Consider the following 19,142-nt stretch of genomic DNA (forward strand, 5'->3'; position numbering starts at 1 on the left):
CCCACTACTTTTGGGCGCAGTTTCTCGAGTCACCATTAGGGGGAGGGGCGGCCAGAACACATTGGCGAAAAATAATAATAGCTGACATTGACTCACGGCGTTGCACAACCCCAGGCCCTTTACTCACCTCTCGCGTCGTGCTCGCCAAAACCCTATAAGGTAGGTGGGACCGGCTTTCCCATTTCACAGATGAGGAAACAGAGGTTAAACTGCTCTCCCCAGTCTACATGCCCATTGAGGAGCAAAGCAGGGATTTAACTAGACCGGGAATTCTTATCCATCGCTGTATACTCTAAAGGTGGTCAATTTTCCCTTAACCATCACTCTTCACCCTAGAGTTCCCAGGAGGTGGTAGTCTTATTATCATCGTACAGCCGTGAGGACCCATTTAGTCCTGCCCAGACAGGTGTGCTCAAATAGGTGCGTCCCAAAGCCTCTTCTTGAGGGTCCCCTCACAGATATTTTCTTCATAGGTGGTCCTTTGCAGGTCCCCTACTACATGGGGCATACAGATGTTTTCCCACAGAAATGGCCCCAACAGGTGTTTTCTCACGGAAACATCCCTGACAGGTGGGCCTCAATACACACAAGCCTTTGTCCTGACGACCCCCGCCCTCACCATTTGCTTTAATATGAGTTGTCTCATGCAGATGTTCTCAGGTCTTTTTCTCACTTGATCTCAGTTCTATGCAGATACTCCTCATATGGGCTATTCCCTTCATTTCACAGGTATGGTTCTCAACAGAAACCCAGTCAGGAAGGCATCATACAGCTCCCCCACCCGCCCCCAACCCCATAGGTATGTTGCAGTTACGTATACACCCATATGGGTACATTTCCATGTAGCTGGGTCCTGAAAGGTGTACTTAAATGCGGATGTGCCTCATACAGATCTTTTCAATACATTCTACACAGGAATTCTTCATACAAGTGTTGTTCATTTCATAGGGGAGCCATGCAGATGCGTTTCCAAAACACACGTACCCTACACCAGAGGGTCTCAGGCAGCCGTTATAACGCAGGTGTGCTCTAACAGCTGGTTTCCACACAAGTATGCTTCCATTCACCTATACTCCATAGATGTGATTCAATGCAGACGTCTCCCACAGGTGTCCTTACATATCCATAGATGCAAATGCCTTCTATACAGGTTGGCTCGTAGGCTGGTGTGTATCACACAAATGTGTTTTTATTAAGGACCACCCATATGGGCTTGCCCCAGACAGGAGTGCCTCATGCACCATTGTCTCCATGCCCGGTATGTCTCTATACTCGTGCGATCTTACAGATGTGCCCGCAGTATAGGTGGGAGGCCCCTCTCAGACTAGCGCGCTTCCGCCCCTTTTAATTCCTTTCTCTTAGAGAATTGGGTTCCCGTTACAGGTGCGTCCCTGGCGCGGCCCCACCCCCGTTTGGCTCCGCCCTCTCATCTAGGCTCAGGTGCACAAGCCGGAAGTGCGCTCCTCTCCCAGGTGAGTGACTAAACTTTCCGGGTCACGTGAACGGGAGGAGCTGGAGGCGTCCGACAGAGCTACCGACCGACGCACCGAGGGTTCGAGCCAGGTTCTCGGACCAGGAACCTGAGCAAGGTCGAAGACGCCCGGGCCGGATAGGGAGGTAGGACGCTCGGCTCGGCCTGCCGCCCCTCCCCCCACCGCCCTCTTCCCTTTCCCGAGCCCAGGAACGCGCCGCCTCGAGTTAATCTTTAATCTCTGACCTCTGGCGGAGGGGGCGGGGCAGGACTCCGGGGTGCCCTGGGCGGGTCACCCCTCCCCTGGGCCTGCGCCTGAGTCCAGCCCCCTCCCCCACTCCCCGGCTTTTCTCTTTCTCCCGCCCCAGGTGCCGGGTCGCAGGTACCCCCGGCCCGAGATGCGGTAGAAGCAGCGCGCAAGAGAAGCCCGGTTCCCGGTGCCACCAGCCCGTCGCCCGGCCCATGGCGAGCCCGGGCCTGGGGCTGCTTCTGGCGCTCGGCCTAGAGCTGCTGCCCGCCCGCTGGGGCCGGGCCTGGGGACAAAGTAGGTACCCGCTCGGGGAGCGCACAGGGCGGGGCTTAGAAGCGCGGGTTACTTGGGGCCTGGAGAGGTCAAGAACGGGGGAGCCGGCATGGGATACCGTAAGAGGAGTCTCCAGGGGCGATCAGAGCTAGGGGTTTCCATGGGCTGTCGCAGTTGGTGTAGAATTCCTGAGTTCCCGAGGAAGGCGCAATTGTGATCTGGGCGACAGAAGCCTGTACACCTGAGTCTCAGTACGGCTGAGGTGTGTTGGGGCAGACTGGGAGCCAGGAGGAGGCCTGCCTGGGGCTCAGATCCCAGGTTCACCAGGCTGGCCAGAGGTGTGGACTCAGCCATTCAGTCCTTCTATTTCAGTTTCGAGGGCCTGGGGGGAGGTGTGAGTCAGACACTCCAGGGAAACGCAGGATCCACCCAGATCCTTAAAGGCCGAGGGAGGGCCGGAGAGGTGGTGCGGGAGGGCAGGGTCAGCCTTCCAGACACCATCCATTATAGCAGACCCCAACTCGGCACAAACTGCAAACTGCTGTAGGCTGATTGCTCACTGAGGGGCTCTGCTGGGTTGGGGGCGGCATCGACCCGACTGGCCCTTGCAGGCAGGGCACCCACAGTCTCTACCAGAATGGAAAACTCAGAGAGCAGAGTTCTAACCGAGGGATGCCCAAGGAAGGTGCAGTTGTGGTGAGATGGGAAGGATAGAGGATTCACGTTTCCCTCCCCACAGCGTTGGACACCACTGTAAATGACAACAGCACCGTTACACCCTCTGACCCGGACTCTGGCTCCAATGGGGGCCTGGTGAGTTGGGGTTACATGTGGGAGGAGGGCAGCGGGGTGTTATTCAGGAGGCCCACGTGTAGCAGGTGATGGGGCCCAGAGGTGGCGGATGCTTGGGAGGGGGGATCCCAGACGTGGCAGGTGGGAGCCTGGGAGTCCCAGATGTGACAGATGGGACCTGGAATCCTGGGTGGAGGAACCACACCACCGAAAGCAACAGGCTCGGTGGTGGGGGGGGGCCCAGATGCTTCCCAGGGGAGGATAGACAGGGTCCCCTGGCTCAGGTGGGCACACCTGTCCCCTCTCCTGCAGTCTCAGGAGGCCATCACCGCCATCATTGTGGTCTTCTCCCTCCTGGCTGCCCTGCTTCTGGCCGTGGGGCTGGTGCTGCTGGTTCGAAAACTTCGGGAGAAGCGGCAGACAGAGGGCACCTACCGGCCCAGCAGCGAAGAGCAGGTGGGTGCCCGCGTGCCACCGCCCCCCAACCTCAAGCTGCCGCCCGAGGAGCGGCTCATCTGAATGCTGGGGCCCTGCCGCCGCCGCCGCCACTGCCCAGGACTGCTCAGTGCTCACTCACACACAGCAGCCGCCGCCACTGAGACAACGGCCTCTGATGGTTCAGGAGGACTCGGGGGGCCATGGGGCACCTGCCTGGTGGGCTCGGTGAAGCATGCCACCTCTGCTTGACTCTGCCTGCAACTGGGAGTGGGGTGGGGCTGGGGGCCCACCTCCCGGCTTGCTGCACCATCTTCGCTCGGCTGTCAGGCCTGCTGCCACACAGTCCCGACAAAATCCCCTCTCCTTTCCTTCCAGTTCTCCCACGCAGCCGAGGCCCGGGCTCCCCAGGACTCCAAGGAGACAGTGCGGGGCTGCCTGCCCATCTAGGTCCCTTTCTCTCTCTCTCTTGCTGTGTGGCCTTGGGGGAAGGCAGAGCCCTCTCTGGGCCATCAAACCGACCCAGTGCTTAAGAATAGAAGGGAAGATGGTGCTTCAAAGACTCTGCCCCTGAGGGGAAGGGAGGGTGGTGCTGCTCACATTTTATATATATATATATATATATATATATATATACACACACATATATATACACAAATTTGATGGTGAGATATAATAAAATCTTTTTTTTAAGCTGGGGGGGCAGGAACTAGTCTAGATAGAGAGGACAGACTCAGGGCTCATAGGCTGCTGAGTGATTAATTGTAAGGGTGCAAGAATCTTAGGGCTGAGGGGGCTTCCTGGAAGGGAGGAGCTCCCTGCTGCACCTAGGAGCCAGCTAGAGGCAGAGGAAGGTGGTGGATGGGGTGCGTTTCTGAGCAGAGAGAGGGCTCCCTCTGAGATAAACTCACCAGGAAAACCAGCTTTGGGCTCTGTGGCTTTATTGAAGGACTGGGGTCTCCCCTGGGACCCTGATCCTTAACCTTCAAAACACTTTTTCAGCTCAGCGACTCTGGGCCGGCTCCTAGCCTGGGGCTCCGGCCAGTCACTGTCAGGTGCATCAAGGGCTCCTGGCCCCCCCGGGAGCTGGGAGCAAGCATGCTTTGCCAGTGCGACCTCAGGTGGCTGGGATCTGGGGTTCTCTGGGGAACCAGGATTTGAGGAAGAATCATGGGGTTCAGGGGGCTGGGATGTCCAGGTAATATCCAATTTGGGTTTTGTGGGGACCAGAAGTTGGGGGCTTTCTGGAGGGCTGGACTGGGTGGGTGCCGTGGAGAGCTGGGAGCAGGGGCTCTCCTGGGCTCTGGGTTCTTCAGCTGCCTTGTGGGGAGGGGAGAGATGTAGGATTAGAAGATGAGACTCAGAGTCCTCTTGGCTGCTGGGGTCTGCAGAAGCTGGTGAAGACAGTGATGGAAGAATGATTTCATGGCTGGCCTCCAGGGCTGGCTGGAACGTAGGGTCCTTTGAGGAGGTTGTGGCATCCGAAGGCTGGAGGGTTTGCAGAGATGGTACGTCAGAAGGCAGGGACAGGGGCTGAGGCTCTGGTGGTTTCTCATCTTCTGGTTGCCATCTTGGTCTTCCTGCTATGTCAGGCTGGGTGGGGGGAGTGGGGAGACGGGCAAGTTGCTGACCTTTAGATGCTGGAGATGGCTGGCAAGTCTGATGGACTTCTGGGGGGTTGGACAGGGGGAGGGGCTCTCACCAAGCTGAAGCAGCTATCTGTGTCCTCTCTGTGACAGCAGTCCAAGCTCTGGCTGGGCCGTAGGCTGCCCGTCCTGCTGGCTCCCATGCTCAGACTGTCCAGAATCTCGCTCAGCAAATCAAGTTCTTCTCCAGACCCCAGGAAGCTGCTGTCCAGAGCTTCCTCTGCCCATGGGTCCGGGGCATCCTCAGGGCTCAGAGCAGGTGTCCTGGGTAAGGATGGACAGCCCCAGATGTCTGCCCAAGACCCTCAGTCCTAACTGGACTGCCCTGGAGGGTTCTTGAGTTTAGGGACCTGACCTCCCTGCCCCCTCCCCAGCCTTTGAACCTTACCGTTCCCCCAGGGACTCAGAAGGTCTCTCTTCCAGTCGCCGTCTCCTGCTGGGACGAAGGGGCCGGTTCTGCAAAGGACAGATTTCGAAGGTGGGGCCTCAGGAACTACAGGTTTCTGGAGGAGGGTGAGTGTTGAGTGGGCACCAAACATCCGGGTAGGTGAGCATGTGAGCAAGATGTCTGGATGTAGACAGGATGGGAGAAGGACTAGATTGTAATGCCAGGTGTGAGCGTCGCAGGGTGCAGGGGGAGATGTACTTACCTTCCCAAAGTGCTGGGTGATAGGCAGGCGCTGTTGCAGGCAGTCTGAGCGGCTGGTGAGGGACAGGGCTCTCAGGGAGCCCCCCCTTTGCAGGCCAGAGCCCCCATCCTAGGAAGAGGGTGGGTGAGCCCGGTGGGTGAGCCCTTCTCCACTGCCCTGGCCATTGGCCTCTGGCCTTACCTTGTACATCAGAAGGCTCTGCACACCCTTCAAGCCACTCTTGGCCTATGGAGGAGCCAAAAAGAGAATTAGACCCCACAGTGCTTTGACCCTAGGATCCCTGTCTTGCCATCTCTCCACGTTTGTGCGACACAGATACAGCCACACTTCTCCACACACCACCTAAGAAGTCCATATAAACTCACCCCTTGCCTCATAGAAAAGAAGTCCTAGAGGACATAACCACTGAATAAAATGGAGCGTCAAAAACAAAACACTGAATGGTATCAGCATTCAAAAGCCAAGCAACAAATAAAACCTAAGGGACAATATGGAACGACAGAACTTGGCCACAGGAAACTTCTGGGCCCAGGAGAAAAACACAAAGGCAGAGGCTGGGACTGTTGTGTCTGAGGACAAAAGATGTTCGCCAGTAAATCTTGGTTGTCAATTTTAAACGGGGAAGAAATGATCCTGGCAAAAATGAGTGGGTAAATGGAAAATAAAAGCGTGAAGACTTGTTTAACTGCTGGCTTGGTTCTGATAAAAATGTTTGCACTTTAAATGGGAGGTTAAGATGTCCTGTCCCCACGAGGGGTTGACATGTGCCTTGTCCCCTTGCTTCGTAACCCTGGTAGGTGGCCTGTCTCATGTAGCCTCACCGAGCGGTACATGTTTTTGACGGCTGGTTGGGTCTTGGCTTTGACCGAATGCAGGAGAGCACCGCCACCTTTCTGGGGAGAGAGAATGACAAGGGAGAGAGACTTGAGCCTCTGGGGTTACCCCAGCCGCCCTCTCCTCACCCCAGCTGTGCGAGGCTGGACAAGCCCCTCTCCCTATCTAAGTCTCGATTTCTTCTGTCTATAAATGAGCATAATGATGGCCCTCCCTGGGGACTGTTACGGGGTTAAGGTATTCCAATAATAAACACTAAGTAAGTGTGCGGTGTTATACCTTCAGGTTGTCTGCCCAGAGCTGATAGGAGCGAAGAGCGCCTGCAGTGAGGAGAGGGGTGGTCATGGCTGGCGGGTTCAGGCGGGGGTGCTGGTGGGGCGGGGCTCCGGCTACACACAGGGCTCACCTGAGGACGCCCCATTGCAGGTGATCTCCTGCTCAAAGAGATCTGAGAAGCCCTCTCCTGTGTTCAGTTTCTCCAATCGGCCTTCTATGAACTGGGGGTGGGGGAAGCGTCAGAAAGGGTTGCCTCCAACACTTTTGAATTCAAGGACTCGGGATTCTGCCGGCCCTGCATATGTAGAAGCCATCCCTGGCCCCTCCAGGGACTCGCCCCCACGACCCAGGACTCTGGAGGCGCCTCAGGAAGCCAGGAGGAATCCTCTCCTCTCAGCCGACCAAGTCAGGACCAGTCAGGGACCAGACCCCGCCCCTCGTAGGGATCCGGAAGTCGGACTCTTTTGACAGGCCTCCCTCCAAGTCGACCCCACCTTCAGGGACCCGAGAACCCATCCCTACACTGATGGACCCTGGAGTCCAGCCCACCTCCCGAGAACCCAGAAATCCGCCTCCACTTCTGCACGTCCGGATAACCCAGGAGTCCCCGCCCACCGCCTCCCCGGCAAGGGGAGGGCACACCCAGGACACGCCTCCTTCCGAGTCCGGCGCGTACGCCCACCCCGACCTTGGATCCTCCATCCTCAGGGACCCAGGAAGTTAATCCCACCCCAATCTTCCCAGGAACCTGGGAGTAGATCTCATCTTTCAGGAGCCCAGGAGTCAGGGGGTCCTATCTTTAGCGACACAGTTTAGTCACGCCTCCTCCACCAGGGGACTCTGAAGGGTGGCACCCCCCCGCCCCCAGAACGACTCTAGTCTGGCCCGTGGAACCCAGCCATCCGCCCCTCGTGCTCCGGCTCGCTCCCAGGGACCTAGGATTGTCCGCCCCAGCGCCTACCTAGCCCCGCCCCCCCCGGCCCCAGCCCCGCCCTCTGGTTTCTGGCGCACCTGTTTGAACAGCTGCAGGTGCACAGCCCGCCGATGAAAGGCCTGCAGGGGCGCCCCAGCTTTCTGGGCCAAGAAGGCTTCTTCACTGAAGGTCACAGGCTGGCCCTAGAAAACAGACCCGGGACCAGACCTTCCCGTAGCTCTCCTGGACCCCAGCTGTCTCCCTTAGTGGCTCATATATCTATGTAGCAAGCCTGCTTGAGCACTGTGTTGAGCGCCTACTGTGTGCCTGATCTTGCACAGGGTCTCGTGGGCTGCAGGGAGGTGGGAGCCTTTCAGGAGGAAGAGGGCAGAACCTGACTCAGGTGCTCACAGGTGATTTCTGGCCACCAAGGGGGAGGACAGACTGGAAGGGGAGAGGGTGGAGCCCCGTGAGAGAGGACTCACGGGAGATGAAAGCCCTAATCCAGGTGAGCAGTAATGGGGGCCAGAGCAGGGTGGAGTCGGAGGAGGGGAGAAATGGGCAGATTTGGCATGTGTTGTAAAGACAGCCAGCAGGAATGTCAGATGCTCACATGATAGACCCCCTTCCCCTCAAGTTTTTAGAATAGTTGTGAAAACGGGGATGGGGAAGTTTGCGAGTCAGCAGATCCTGAAGTCCTGGCTTCAACACTCACCTGCTGTGGGGCTTCTCCAAGCCTTGGTTTCCTCATATGTAAAATGGGACCATAACGGTATCTATTTCATCATACTGTTGTGAGCATTAAGCGAGATAATAGTAACAGCAAAACGTAGCATTTAGTGAGTGCTCACGATGTGCTAGGCACGATCCAAACATTTTGCATATGCCCATTCACTGACTCACATGACCCTTTTGTGTGGGTGCTAGTGGGATCCCATTTTATAGATGAGCAAACAGAAGCGCAGATTAAGTGCTCCATAAAGGTTAGGTATTATTATTATTATTCCCTCAGGGACCCACGAGGCCTCTCCCTTGGCTTCCCCGCTGCTCACCGGGCTGCAGACTAGCGCATCGCGGTACCCTCCGAAGAGCAGGGCTTGGGCTTTGAGGAAGAGACGGGACACCCCTTCCCCGGGGGCCAGGGCAACCTTCCTTAGCCGCAGCCTCAGCAGGGACACCTGGAAGACAAGGGGGCAGCTGTGAGCCGGAGGGTGTGGGGCCTCTGCCTCCACCATACGGCGGGGAGCCTAGAAGGGGGGTAACACTGACCACGTCTGGGGGCAACGCTTGCACGTCGTCGAAGGGCGTCTCCAAGGTATTGGAGTCCACGTTCATCATCACGACTTCCTCCAGGGCTTTCTCCCGCACTCTCTGCATTGGGGAGTGAGGGTGGGGACGGCCTCTCAGAGCCCGAGGATCTCTGGCGGGGGCAGTTATTTGGGGATGCAGAAAGAGGGGAGTCCCGCCAGCCGCTGCTGTCCATGTCCGCTCTTACTCACCTCGGCGAGACTGGAGTGCACTCCGATGAGGTAGGGCATGGGCGCACTGCAGACGACCGAGACCAAGGGGACAGGGTCATGCAGGCGCCGCCCTGGGGTCCCCAGGACCCCAGGCCTCATCCCCAAGCCCGGCCCCCACCCCTCACCAGCAGTAGTCCAGCAGATGCGGCGGCAGCGTGGGGATCAGCACGTGCTCCCAGTGCATGGGGTACAGGAGGGCGCAGGACGCGTGGACGCAGGATGTCAGCTGGGGACAGGTGGAGGGCTGTGGGGTCAGGGCTTGGACCCCCCGCTTCAAGGAACCTCTTAGGGACGGTGGCTCTCCCGGCTCCATTTCCCACGTCCCCAGTCCCCTGTCCCTATCTCCCCCTCCTTGCCTCTTGCCCATCCACTACTGGGTGACAGGTGAAAACTCAAATCCCTTTAGGAGTCCTGTGACGACCCGGAATTCGGCAAATTACAGGGCCTGAAGCAGGTGGAGCCAGGGCTCCGCAGGTCTTAGGCGCTCCCCTTAGGGGGCGGGGCTAATATTCAGCCCTCGGGATCTCTCTCCACAGTGGTAGAACAGCCCACAAACTCCACCCACAAAGAGGCGGAGCTAGAAGCCAGCCTCCTTAGTCCCGCCTCTAGGGGAGGGGCCAGCATTCCTCACCGCCCCCCACCCCTCGGGTCCTCCTCCCCTGATTGCGCTCTCCAGAGGGGCGGAACCAGCCTTCTTCCGGCTCCTAGTGGGGGGAGTGTGGACTAAGAGCTCCCCACGAGGGGGCGCTATAGCTCAGCCCACCCTGATTCCCCCCATAAGGTCGGAACCAGGATTCAACTCCACCCTGTGGCTCAAACGGGCAGAGTCAGGTCTTGGCCTCAGGTCTCGCCCAGTGGAATTAGAGCTAAGAGTCCGCCCTGTGGTCGCGGCCACAGGGGCGAAGCCCCACCCCGGCCTGGCTGGCCCCGCCTCACGGTGCTCAGTTTGCTGGCGGTGAGCAGGACCCTTCTCTCTGCCAGGAGCGCAGCGAACAGCCCCACGATGTTCTCGTCTGTCACCGCCACCACCAGCTCCGTTAGGTTCCTCTGGGGATCAGGGAGAAGCGCTGGTCACGAGGGACCGCAAGATCTGACAGCCCCCTCCGGGTTTCGAGACCTCTCCCCGCTCCCAGAACTCCCTCCCGGGGGGTGTCCACTCACGTTCTCAGGAATGGATGGCAGGCGGCCGGAGTCGGGGGCTACGAAGCAGGAGAGCTGGTGGGGGGGGAGGGGGGGCAGGGGCACCGATCAGTCAGGGATTGGCCTTGCCTGGGGTGCCCAACACATCAGGGTCCCCAGTTCTGCTCACCGGCCCGCTGTTCCCGGGGGCGGGGGGCGGGATGCTTTGTGCACTGGAGACTGTCACTCCGCTGCCCTGGGAGAGAGGTGTAGCTGTGTGGCCCTCGGGGCTGGGGTACAGCCTCCCCATCCACCTAAGGTCGGAGGCCCAGGGGTTGGGGGCTACTTACCAGCTCCACTGAGGCCTGGGTCCCAGGCGGTGGCTGCTGCTGCAGATTTAGAAGAAGTTCCTCGACCTCAGAGACCTGGGTGGGGGTGGAGTGTCTGAGCCAGAACTTGGGCTAGGGGGGGCTAGGTGGTCTGGGAGGAGGTGAGGGGCTTAGGTCAGAGCTGGTGGAGAGCTTGGGAGGGTAGGGGCTGAGACTCCCACGGGAATAAGAGGGGGGGGTGCTCTCACTTGGTCCTGGGCCAGGAGGTCACCCACTGTGTTCAGCAGCTTGTAAAACACCTCAAACCAAGGCAGATGGCTGTGGAGAGGGGGCGTATTTTCCGTGAAGTACCCCCAGGCCGAGGCCCTTCCCACCTCCACCCCTCAGAATCCCGAATCTCACACCTGAGGATGCACAGGCAACTGTGGGCACCAGCCCGTAGGTGGCAGAAACCAAATCTGCGGGTGCCGCTCAGGTCGGTGAGGGCGAAGGTGAAATGTTGTACAGCTGGGCTGGGGGGCTCCCTGGAGGTGGGAAGGGCTCTCAGAGACCCAAGGGTCCTAGGTTCCTGATCCATGCCCCCCACCCCAGCACCAACAGAGCTCCTACTATTGTGTCCACCAGTCTGGGGTTCTGGGTGTATAGATCCTTAGTTGTCAGGGTCCCTGAGTCCCTTGGTCCCTGGGTGTTTGAATCCTGGGGGGTCCCTGAGAGGTTTGAGTCCTTGGGTTCAACTGCGTGTCTGCTTCCTTCCATACCTTTCCACATCAAAAGGGAAGCAGAATTTAGGCACCATCTGCATAGCTTCCTGGGGATGGAGAGAAGGGCACGCTGCTTGACCACTCTGGTTGGGCCTCACCCCTGGCCAAGACAGTCTCTTCCCCTGGGGGGGACTGGCCCTGGGCCCAGGGGCCCCTAGGGCCAGTCTGCGTACCTGGTCCCTGAAGTCTGGGGGGAACTGCCGCAGGATCGGGGGATCTGCAGGAGAGTAGGCTTCTAAGTTCAGGGCCCCAGACGCATCCCCCATGTCCCCACCCCCACCTGATGCCCCCAACTCACCCTCTTGCAGGGAGGCAGGGCGGGCTGCTTCGAAGAACCAATCAAACACAGCAGGTGAACCCCCTCTGTGGGACAGGAATGGGCTTTAGTGGGTCTGGGGGCTTCCTCCTGTGTCTGTGGTTGTGTCTGCAACTCTGTTCGTGTGTGTGATCTCAGTTTGTGGCAGTGTGTAGGCTGTATGATGCTATGCGAACAATAGCATTGATTGTGTGTGCATGACTGAGAAGTGTGGAGCAGTGTGACTGTGTGTGCATGCATGACTTGTGTGAGCATCTGACTTGTGTTTATGTGTTGTGTGACTTGTGTGAGTGCACAGGTGTGTGTGTGTGTGTGTGTGTGCATGACTTGTGTGAGCACGCAGGGCTGTGTGTATATACGTGTGCATGACTTAGGTGAATATGCAGGTGTGTGTGTGTGTGTGTGTGCACGCGCGCACATGACTTGTGTGAACATTCAGGGGTGTGTGTGTTTGTGATTCTATCCTGTGTTTGCCCGGAAGGAGGAGACTGTTTAGTGTCGGCGTCCAGTCGATGAGACTGCCCAGCGTGAGTGTGTGTCACCAAGCCAGCATGAGGATGGATAACACTCACAACTTCTTGCGTGGCTGTGAGTGTGGCTGGGTAAATGTGTGAGCACCTCTGTGGTCTGGAGAGCAAGAGGCCCTGCCCGTGAGTTTCTGGCTGTGAGACTTCATGGTGCCCCAGGGGCTGACATCAGAGGAAGGAGGGCAGCATGCCCTGGTACCCGTGTGAGCCCTGCACTCTCTACTGTCCTTCCTTGCCCCCCCCACCCCCCACAGAGGATGCTGGGTCTTGGGTTCAGGGAGAGGACAGGGAGACCAGAAGGGAGACAGGACAGGGATGGGGACCGACTGTAGACACACACAGTCCCAGACATGGGGACCCTCCAGCACTTCGCTCTCGTGCTGACATGGTCCCACATGAACACCCAGGCACATAGACCCACACAATCTTCCCTCACCCCTACCCTCCGCCTCCTGGATGCCCCCCGGAAGCCATGTTCCTCATCACTCCGATACACCCAGAGGTGCCTGCTCAGAGTTGCAAACTTAGTTACCCAGAGCCGGAAGGAGAAAGAGAGAGGGAAGAGGGGCTGAGAGTGACCCAAGTGTGCCTGAGAGTCGAGTTCACATTCCAGGCCAGCTGAGAAACATGCCCCGGTCCCAGCCACCTGCCCCCGTGGCTCACACTCCTCCCGGGCCTGCCCCAGCCCAGCTCCCCGTGGCCCCAGCCCAGGCCTGCTCTGGAAATCGTGGTCCAGAGAGTGGGGGAGGGTATAGCTCTTACTCTGCTCTGGATCCCATGGTCCCTGCAGGGCCGCGGGTGGGGCCCTTGCCCCAGGGGTCCTGGGGGCCTGTGCTTGCGCAGAGCTGGGCCCTGAGCCGGCTCAGCTTCCTGTGTGGCCGGGAGAGGAAGTTTAACGGGTGACGTCCCAGGAGGGAGGCCCCTGCCCCCACCCACTGTGAGAGACCCAGGCATCCTGTCTCCCAGCCGTCCCAGGGATGGGTGGGCATGGGTGGTGGGCTTGGAGGCCAGACCTCCAGCACGGTCCCGCCAGGCCAGGGCACCTCTGACCCCTGACATCATACCCAGAGAGCCTTCCTCTCTCTGTGGCAGCTAAGGATTCACAATTTGCCTGAAATGCTTCCTCTTCGCTCAACTCTTCTTTCCTTTAGTCTTTCTGCACCCGCCGTTCCCAACAGGACCACCAGAGGGAGCCAGGCTGCAGAGCGGACCTGGGGGGCCAGGGAGGTGGACAGACAGCCGTCAGAACACAGGTACAGGCAGGCAACACACACGAGCACACACATGCACACAGAGCCAGGAAGTGACTGACACGGACAAACAGGCCAGAACAGTCCCAGGCTGCAGACAGAAGGTAGCTGTGGACACACGCCGATGGGTACAGAGGGGCAGCACACGTACGGAGCAGTCCATGCCGAACCATGAGACAGAGAGAGGTAACACACAGGTGCAGCCAGCAGGCAGTCCCAGACAGAGACCACAGATCCCAGCTGTCGATACAGACAAGGCGACAGAGAAATAGACCTGGACAACAGACAGAGCCACGCAGAGCACAGACACAGGGACAGACCTGGTCAGGACCCAGCCACAAGGCAGAGTCGCAGCCAGTCACGATCTGGAGTCTCACACGGAGAGGGAGACACATCCAGACACACGCAAGAAGAACTGTGGGCTCAGAGAGAGAGGGAATCCAGGTGGACAGATGTCACGTTGAAACACAAGGGTGCGCCTGCACACACATGCACACAAAATCCCACAGACAGACTCAGAGAGGCAAAATCCGGCAGAGTCCGCCAGACTTTTTGGCCTCCTGAAAGATAGGAGGTCTAGGGAGTCTGCCTAGATGTAGGTGTGCATTTGTAAGAATCCACGTGCCTGGCACGTCTCGGGGTATCTGGAGGTGAAGGTGGGTGTGTCTGTAGATTTTGTGTCCAGCTCACCAGACTGTGTAAAGATGTAGGTATTGGGGAGGGGATCCTTACCCTGTGCATGTCTCTTATGACCATGGGTGCGAGGTATTTCCATGCCAAGGAGTGGGTGATGAGCAGGTGCACAAGCACGTGAACACACAGACACACAGACACACACACCTCTAAAGTCTCCAGACAAGACACAGGTAGAGATGAGGCTGAACTTTGTGGCCCTTTTCTCTCCAGGGAGGCTGGGGATGGGTGGTGCAGAGTACTTGGTCTTCCCTCTCTCTCTTGCACACTCTTAGACATTGCTAGAGACTGAATGGTTGTGTGCCCCCAAATTTACATAGCAAATCCTACCCCCCCCAAGGTGATGGCATTGGGAGGTGGGGTCAATGGGAGATGATTAGCCCATGGGGGTAGAGCCCTCATGAATGGGATAAATGACCTTATGAGACCCCAGAAAGCCCTCTCTCTGCTTCCTCCATGTGAGGACACAGTGAAGAGACAGCTGTCTCTGTGAGCCAGCAAGTGGGTCCTCAACTGGATGTGGAATCTGCCAGTGCCTTGATGTTGGACTTGCAGTCTTGAGAATTGAGGGAAGGAAATGTGTATTGTTCATAAGTCACCCAGCTTCTGGCATTCTCTTACAGAAGCCCTCCTGGACTAAGGCCTAGAGTCTACAAAGGCTTCCTGAATCTCTCTTCACTTCTGAAACCCACACCAGTTCAGAACAAATACCCAACGGCACACCAAGGCGGTGGGGCTAAAAGAGGAGTTAATGTCCCTGATGTGTGATCTCAAAGTGTGATTTTCTCTCTGCAGCTTAGTTTCTGCATCTGTAATTTAGTGGGTCTGGTGCCTGTCTCACGATCCCGCGAAGGCTTAAGGAGAGAATTGGTGTAAAATGTTTATTATGGGGCCTGAATCATGCTTTTGATGTCTGTTCTTGTGCAAGAAAGGTCAGCTGAGAGTTTAAGAAAATGATTTTGGACTCAGAGCGACCTGAATCTTAGGCAAGTCATTTGACCTGTCTGTATTAATTATCTATTGCTGTGTAACAAATCGCCTTAAAGCTAATGGCATAAAAGAACACACATTTGTCATCTGACAGTTTCTGTGGGGGCCAGGACTCTGGGCGCAGCTCAGCTGGGTCCTCTACTGCAGGATCTCGCAGCTGTAGTAAGGTGTCCACTGGGCTGTGGTCTCATCTGAAGGATCGGCCGACGAATGGTCTGCATAGAAGCTCACTTTGTGGCTGTTGGCAGGATTCGGTTCACTGTGGACTGTTGGACTCACGGTCTCAGGTCCTCGCTGGCTGCTGGCTGGAGGCTTCCCTCAGTTCTTTGCCACATGGACCTTCCCAACATGCTGCTTCCTTCACCACAGCAAGCAGGCTGAGAAGACCACAGAGCTCATCAAGACAGAAGTCAGTCTTTTGTACCTAATCTTGGAAGTGGCATCCCATCATCTTTGACATCATCAAAGATGATATGTCAAGAAGCCATCACCGGGTCCAGCCCACACTCAGTGGGAGGGGATCACACAAGGGCATGAATAGGTGAGATGGGCCTCACTGGGGGCAATCTGAGAAGCCCCCTTCTCTATTCTCTGTGCCTTCATTTTCCCACAGTAAAATGAGGAAATCACAGAGCGCCTGGGTGACTCAATCGGTTAAGCGTCCAACTTCAGCTCAGGTCACGATCTCACGGTTTGTGGGTTTGAGCCCCCGTGTCCGGCTCTGTGCTGACAGCTTTGGATTCTGCTTTGGATTCTGTGTCTCCCTCTCTCTCTGCCCCTCCCCCGCTCATGCTCTGTCTCTCTCTCTCAGAAATAAACAGACATTAAAAAATTAAAAATTAATTAAAATGAAGAAATCAGAACACCTACAGTGGAGTTGCTCATGTATTCAACAAAGAATTACTGAGGGTCTGTGTTGCATCAGGTTCTTCTAGGCATGTGGTGACCAAGGTAGACAAGATTCCTGGCCTCATGAAGCTTATATTCCAGTAGGGAGGAAAGAGGACGGACAAAAGAAACCAGTGTATAAATAGACCAGATCATTTGAGTTAGCAAAAGGCATTAGGAGTAAAATTAAACAAGACAGATGATGGAGAGTCACTGGATGCTAATTTTAGATTTGCCAGGGGAGGCTGCTCTGACAAGTGACATTTGAACTGAAGCCTATAGACCAAAGTAGCAGAATAGCATGCATAAAGGCCCGGGGGTTGAATCAAGCTTGATTTGATTGACCACAAAAAGAAGGTCGCTGCAGTTTCAACTTAATGAGTGAGGGGGAAGGTGATAGAGATGTAGTCAGCAGGAGGTGGAGACCAAGGTGAGAGTTTGAGTTTCAGTCTGAGTGTGAGGAGAGTTATGGGAAGGTTTTGAACAGGGGCAGGACAGGCTCTTATTTGCATATACAGACTCCTCTCTGGCTGCTGTAGAAGGAGGACACACTTTAAGGGGACACGGGTGGTGGCAGGAGGTCCAGGGAAGCGATTGAAGGGGTTGTCTGGATGCACAATAATGGCAGCTTAGGGTATAGCCAGCCAAGAGGAGAGGAGGGGTCAAGTTTGGGATTCCTTTTGGACACAGAGACAAGCAGACTCAGCCAAAGATAGGAAGAGGGTGTTGAGGGTAGGAAACAAGGAATCAAGGCTGATTCAGTTTTGGGGTTTGAGCAACTGGATGGTGCCCTTGATCAGAGAAGGGGATGTTTTGGGAGTAGAATAAGGGAATTCTTTTGTGGCCACATTAGGTTTGAGAGGATGAAGAGAGCCAAGTTCACTGCCTAGTCAGTGAACTAGTCACCTTTCTACCACGCAGCCCTGTGCTGTGCTTGCTGGAATGTGGGTTGCAGGGGGCTGGGTATCCAGGCTGGGTAACCAGGAAGAAGGTACCCTTCTTCCTCAAGGCTGCCGTGGGACCCAGTTAGTTAGGGGGCTGGACCCCCAGTCCGGGTCAGGTGGCTTAGCATAGAGTGTGGTGGACGTAGCTGCTTGGCTCTCAGCATCTCTCACGCTTCTTTCTCTTCCTCCTGGTTTGCCTCCCTCAGTATTGCAGAAGCCAGAAAATTAATAACAACAAACCAAAATATTTCTGAGACTTCTTTGCAGCTCTGGTTCTGGGAGCAGATGAGGTTCTTCTACCAGCCAGAAATGCTCACGAGAGATTTGCAAGGCAGAAGTGAAAGCAGAACTCTGTGTGCTTGTACCTATTTCCAGCTTTGTGTGTGTTAGGAGGTGTGCTTGGATTCAGCAATTCTGGTGGCCATGACTTTCCCACTGAGCAGAGGAAAGAGTTCCCTGAAGGCTCAGTTCTGTTGTGTCCAGGGCTACTCAGAATGTGGTCTCAGGCAGTAGCATCATCACCATCAACTGGGACCTTGTTTAAAATGCAAGGTGTGTGTGTGAGGGGGGGGAGGGGGGGCGCCTGAGTGGCTCAGTCGGTTAGGCACTCTTGATTTCCGTTCTGGTCATGATCTCACGGTTCGTGAGTTCAAGCCCCACAGTGGGTTCTGAGTGGACAGTGGGGAGTCTGCTTGGGATTCTCTCGTACCCACTCTCTCTGCCTCACCCGTGATCTCTCTCTTTCTCGAAATAAGTAAAACAAACTTTAAAAAAATGTTTTTAAAACATGCAAGATCTGAGGCACCTGGCTGGCTCAGTTGGTGCAGGGTGCGACGCTTGGTTGTGGGTTCGAGTCCCATGTTGGGTGTAGAGAATATTTAAAAATAAAATCTTTAAAAATGCAGTCTTGGGTCCTACTCCCCCAAACCTACTAAACCAGGAACTCCAGGCTGGGACCCAGGAAGCTGTGCTCTGGTCAGGTTTTCCTGGTGATTCTTTTGTTTTGTTTTTTAAAAAGCTTATTTGTTTTGAGAGACAGTATGAAAGCAGGGAAGAGGCAGAGGGAGAGAGGGAGAGAGAGTATCCCAAGCAGGCTCCATGCCAAAGTGGGAGTCCAAAGTGGGGCTTGAACTCATGAACCATGAGATTATGACCGGAGCTGAAACCAAGAGTTGGAGGCTTAACTGAGCCACACAGGTGCCCCCCATTATTATTTTTTTAATGTAAGCTTTACACCCAACTTGGGGCTCCCCAAACTGACAAGCCTCAGGCTAAGGGTCATATGCTCTACCGACTAAGCCAGCCAGGGACCTCACACTGGTGATTCTTTGGCACACTAACATTTAAGAAATGCTGGCCCATGGCCCGCTCTCTCAGTCCCTCTAACAATGCCTTAAGCCCCTAAATCCTTGTATTAAATCCCTTTCTGCTTAATATGCCTACAATGGTCTCTGTCCTGAGCTCTGGCTGATAAAAGGGAATCAGAGCTCTAGACTTAATGGGTCTAAAACCCCAAGCTCACTGCTTGATGACCATGGGAGGTTGGCAAGAGACTGTGCGTGGCAAACTGCAATTTCCAAAGGTGGTCACAGAGCTATCTCCCATCCCACATGCCCTTCTGGAATCTTTCCTCTCTACCCGCAAGAGGTGGAGTCTGCATCCTACCCCCTTGAACCTGGGTGGGCCTTTGTGACCCCATTGGTCAGGAGATCATGTGACTTCTGCAGCGGGGGTCAGAAAAATGCAGTGTATTCTGCCTCGATTTCCTGGCTCATGGGGAACCCGCCACCATGCTTTGGGGATGCCCGAGCTGACTGTGGAGGGTTACTGATGCCCTTCCTCTACCCACCCCATTTGAACAAATGGAGGCTCAGAGACTCGCAAGTGGTTTCCTCAACACCATGCTGTTAGTTAGCGGTATGGCCTGCTCTGTCCCTTTTTGAAATCTCTGCCACAATCCCCACGTCAGATGTCCTTCAGCACCCAGGCCCATCCCATAACGCTCACTTGCTGGCCCTCCCACAGGGAGATGATAAAACGCACGGGGCACGCACCTGGCAGGGCACCAGTTTATTTATTGAGGTGAAGCGGAGGGGAGGAGGCCTGGGAGGCTTGAGGGCACAGTGCCTTTGGCTCACATGCTCCAGGGCTTCTTTCTCCTGCAGCGGCAGCACCCGCCGCGCCCCCCCTCCCCCAAAGCCAAGGTTGGCTAGAGCTGAGGGTAGGGAGTGGGGAGGGGCGGCAGCCAGAGATGAGGCAGTCCGA

General features: G+C 56.2%; 2 protein-coding genes across 2 annotated transcripts; one reads left to right on the plus strand and one right to left on the minus strand.

The window, feature by feature from the left end:
* The first annotated feature begins 1,509 nt into the window (after window positions 1-1,509).
* CRB3 (crumbs cell polarity complex component 3) lies at window positions 1,510-3,857 on the plus strand. The gene is made up of 5 exons (XM_039221348.1): window positions 1,510-1,617; window positions 1,840-2,015; window positions 2,734-2,807; window positions 3,099-3,242; window positions 3,600-3,857. The coding sequence occupies exons 2-5, from the start codon at window positions 1,934-1,936 to the stop codon at window positions 3,669-3,671; spliced, it is 372 nt and encodes a 123-aa protein (XP_039077279.1). The 5' UTR covers window positions 1,510-1,617; window positions 1,840-1,933; the 3' UTR covers window positions 3,672-3,857.
* Window positions 3,858-4,145: 288 nt separating this feature from the next.
* On the minus strand, window positions 4,146-12,978 carry DENND1C (DENN domain containing 1C). Its single transcript, XM_039221347.1, has 23 exons — window positions 12,875-12,978; window positions 11,568-11,632; window positions 11,443-11,486; window positions 11,267-11,316; window positions 10,913-11,032; window positions 10,757-10,826; window positions 10,530-10,604; window positions 10,370-10,435; window positions 10,222-10,275; window positions 9,997-10,107; window positions 9,186-9,286; window positions 9,040-9,085; window positions 8,810-8,911; window positions 8,593-8,718; window positions 7,639-7,743; window positions 6,758-6,848; window positions 6,631-6,671; window positions 6,339-6,410; window positions 5,698-5,742; window positions 5,518-5,625; window positions 5,256-5,323; window positions 4,924-5,131; window positions 4,146-4,814 (listed from the first exon to the last, which is right to left on the minus strand). The coding sequence occupies exons 1-23, from the start codon at window positions 12,889-12,891 to the stop codon at window positions 4,200-4,202; spliced, it is 2,400 nt and encodes a 799-aa protein (XP_039077278.1). The 5' UTR covers window positions 12,892-12,978; the 3' UTR covers window positions 4,146-4,199.
* Window positions 12,979-19,142: the final 6,164 nt, after the last annotated feature.

The sequence above is a fragment of the Hyaena hyaena genome, unplaced genomic scaffold, assembly GCF_003009895.1.
Source record: "Hyaena hyaena isolate Hyena2069 unplaced genomic scaffold, ASM300989v1 scaffold_988, whole genome shotgun sequence".
In the NCBI taxonomy this organism is placed as follows: domain Eukaryota; kingdom Metazoa; phylum Chordata; class Mammalia; order Carnivora; family Hyaenidae; genus Hyaena; species Hyaena hyaena.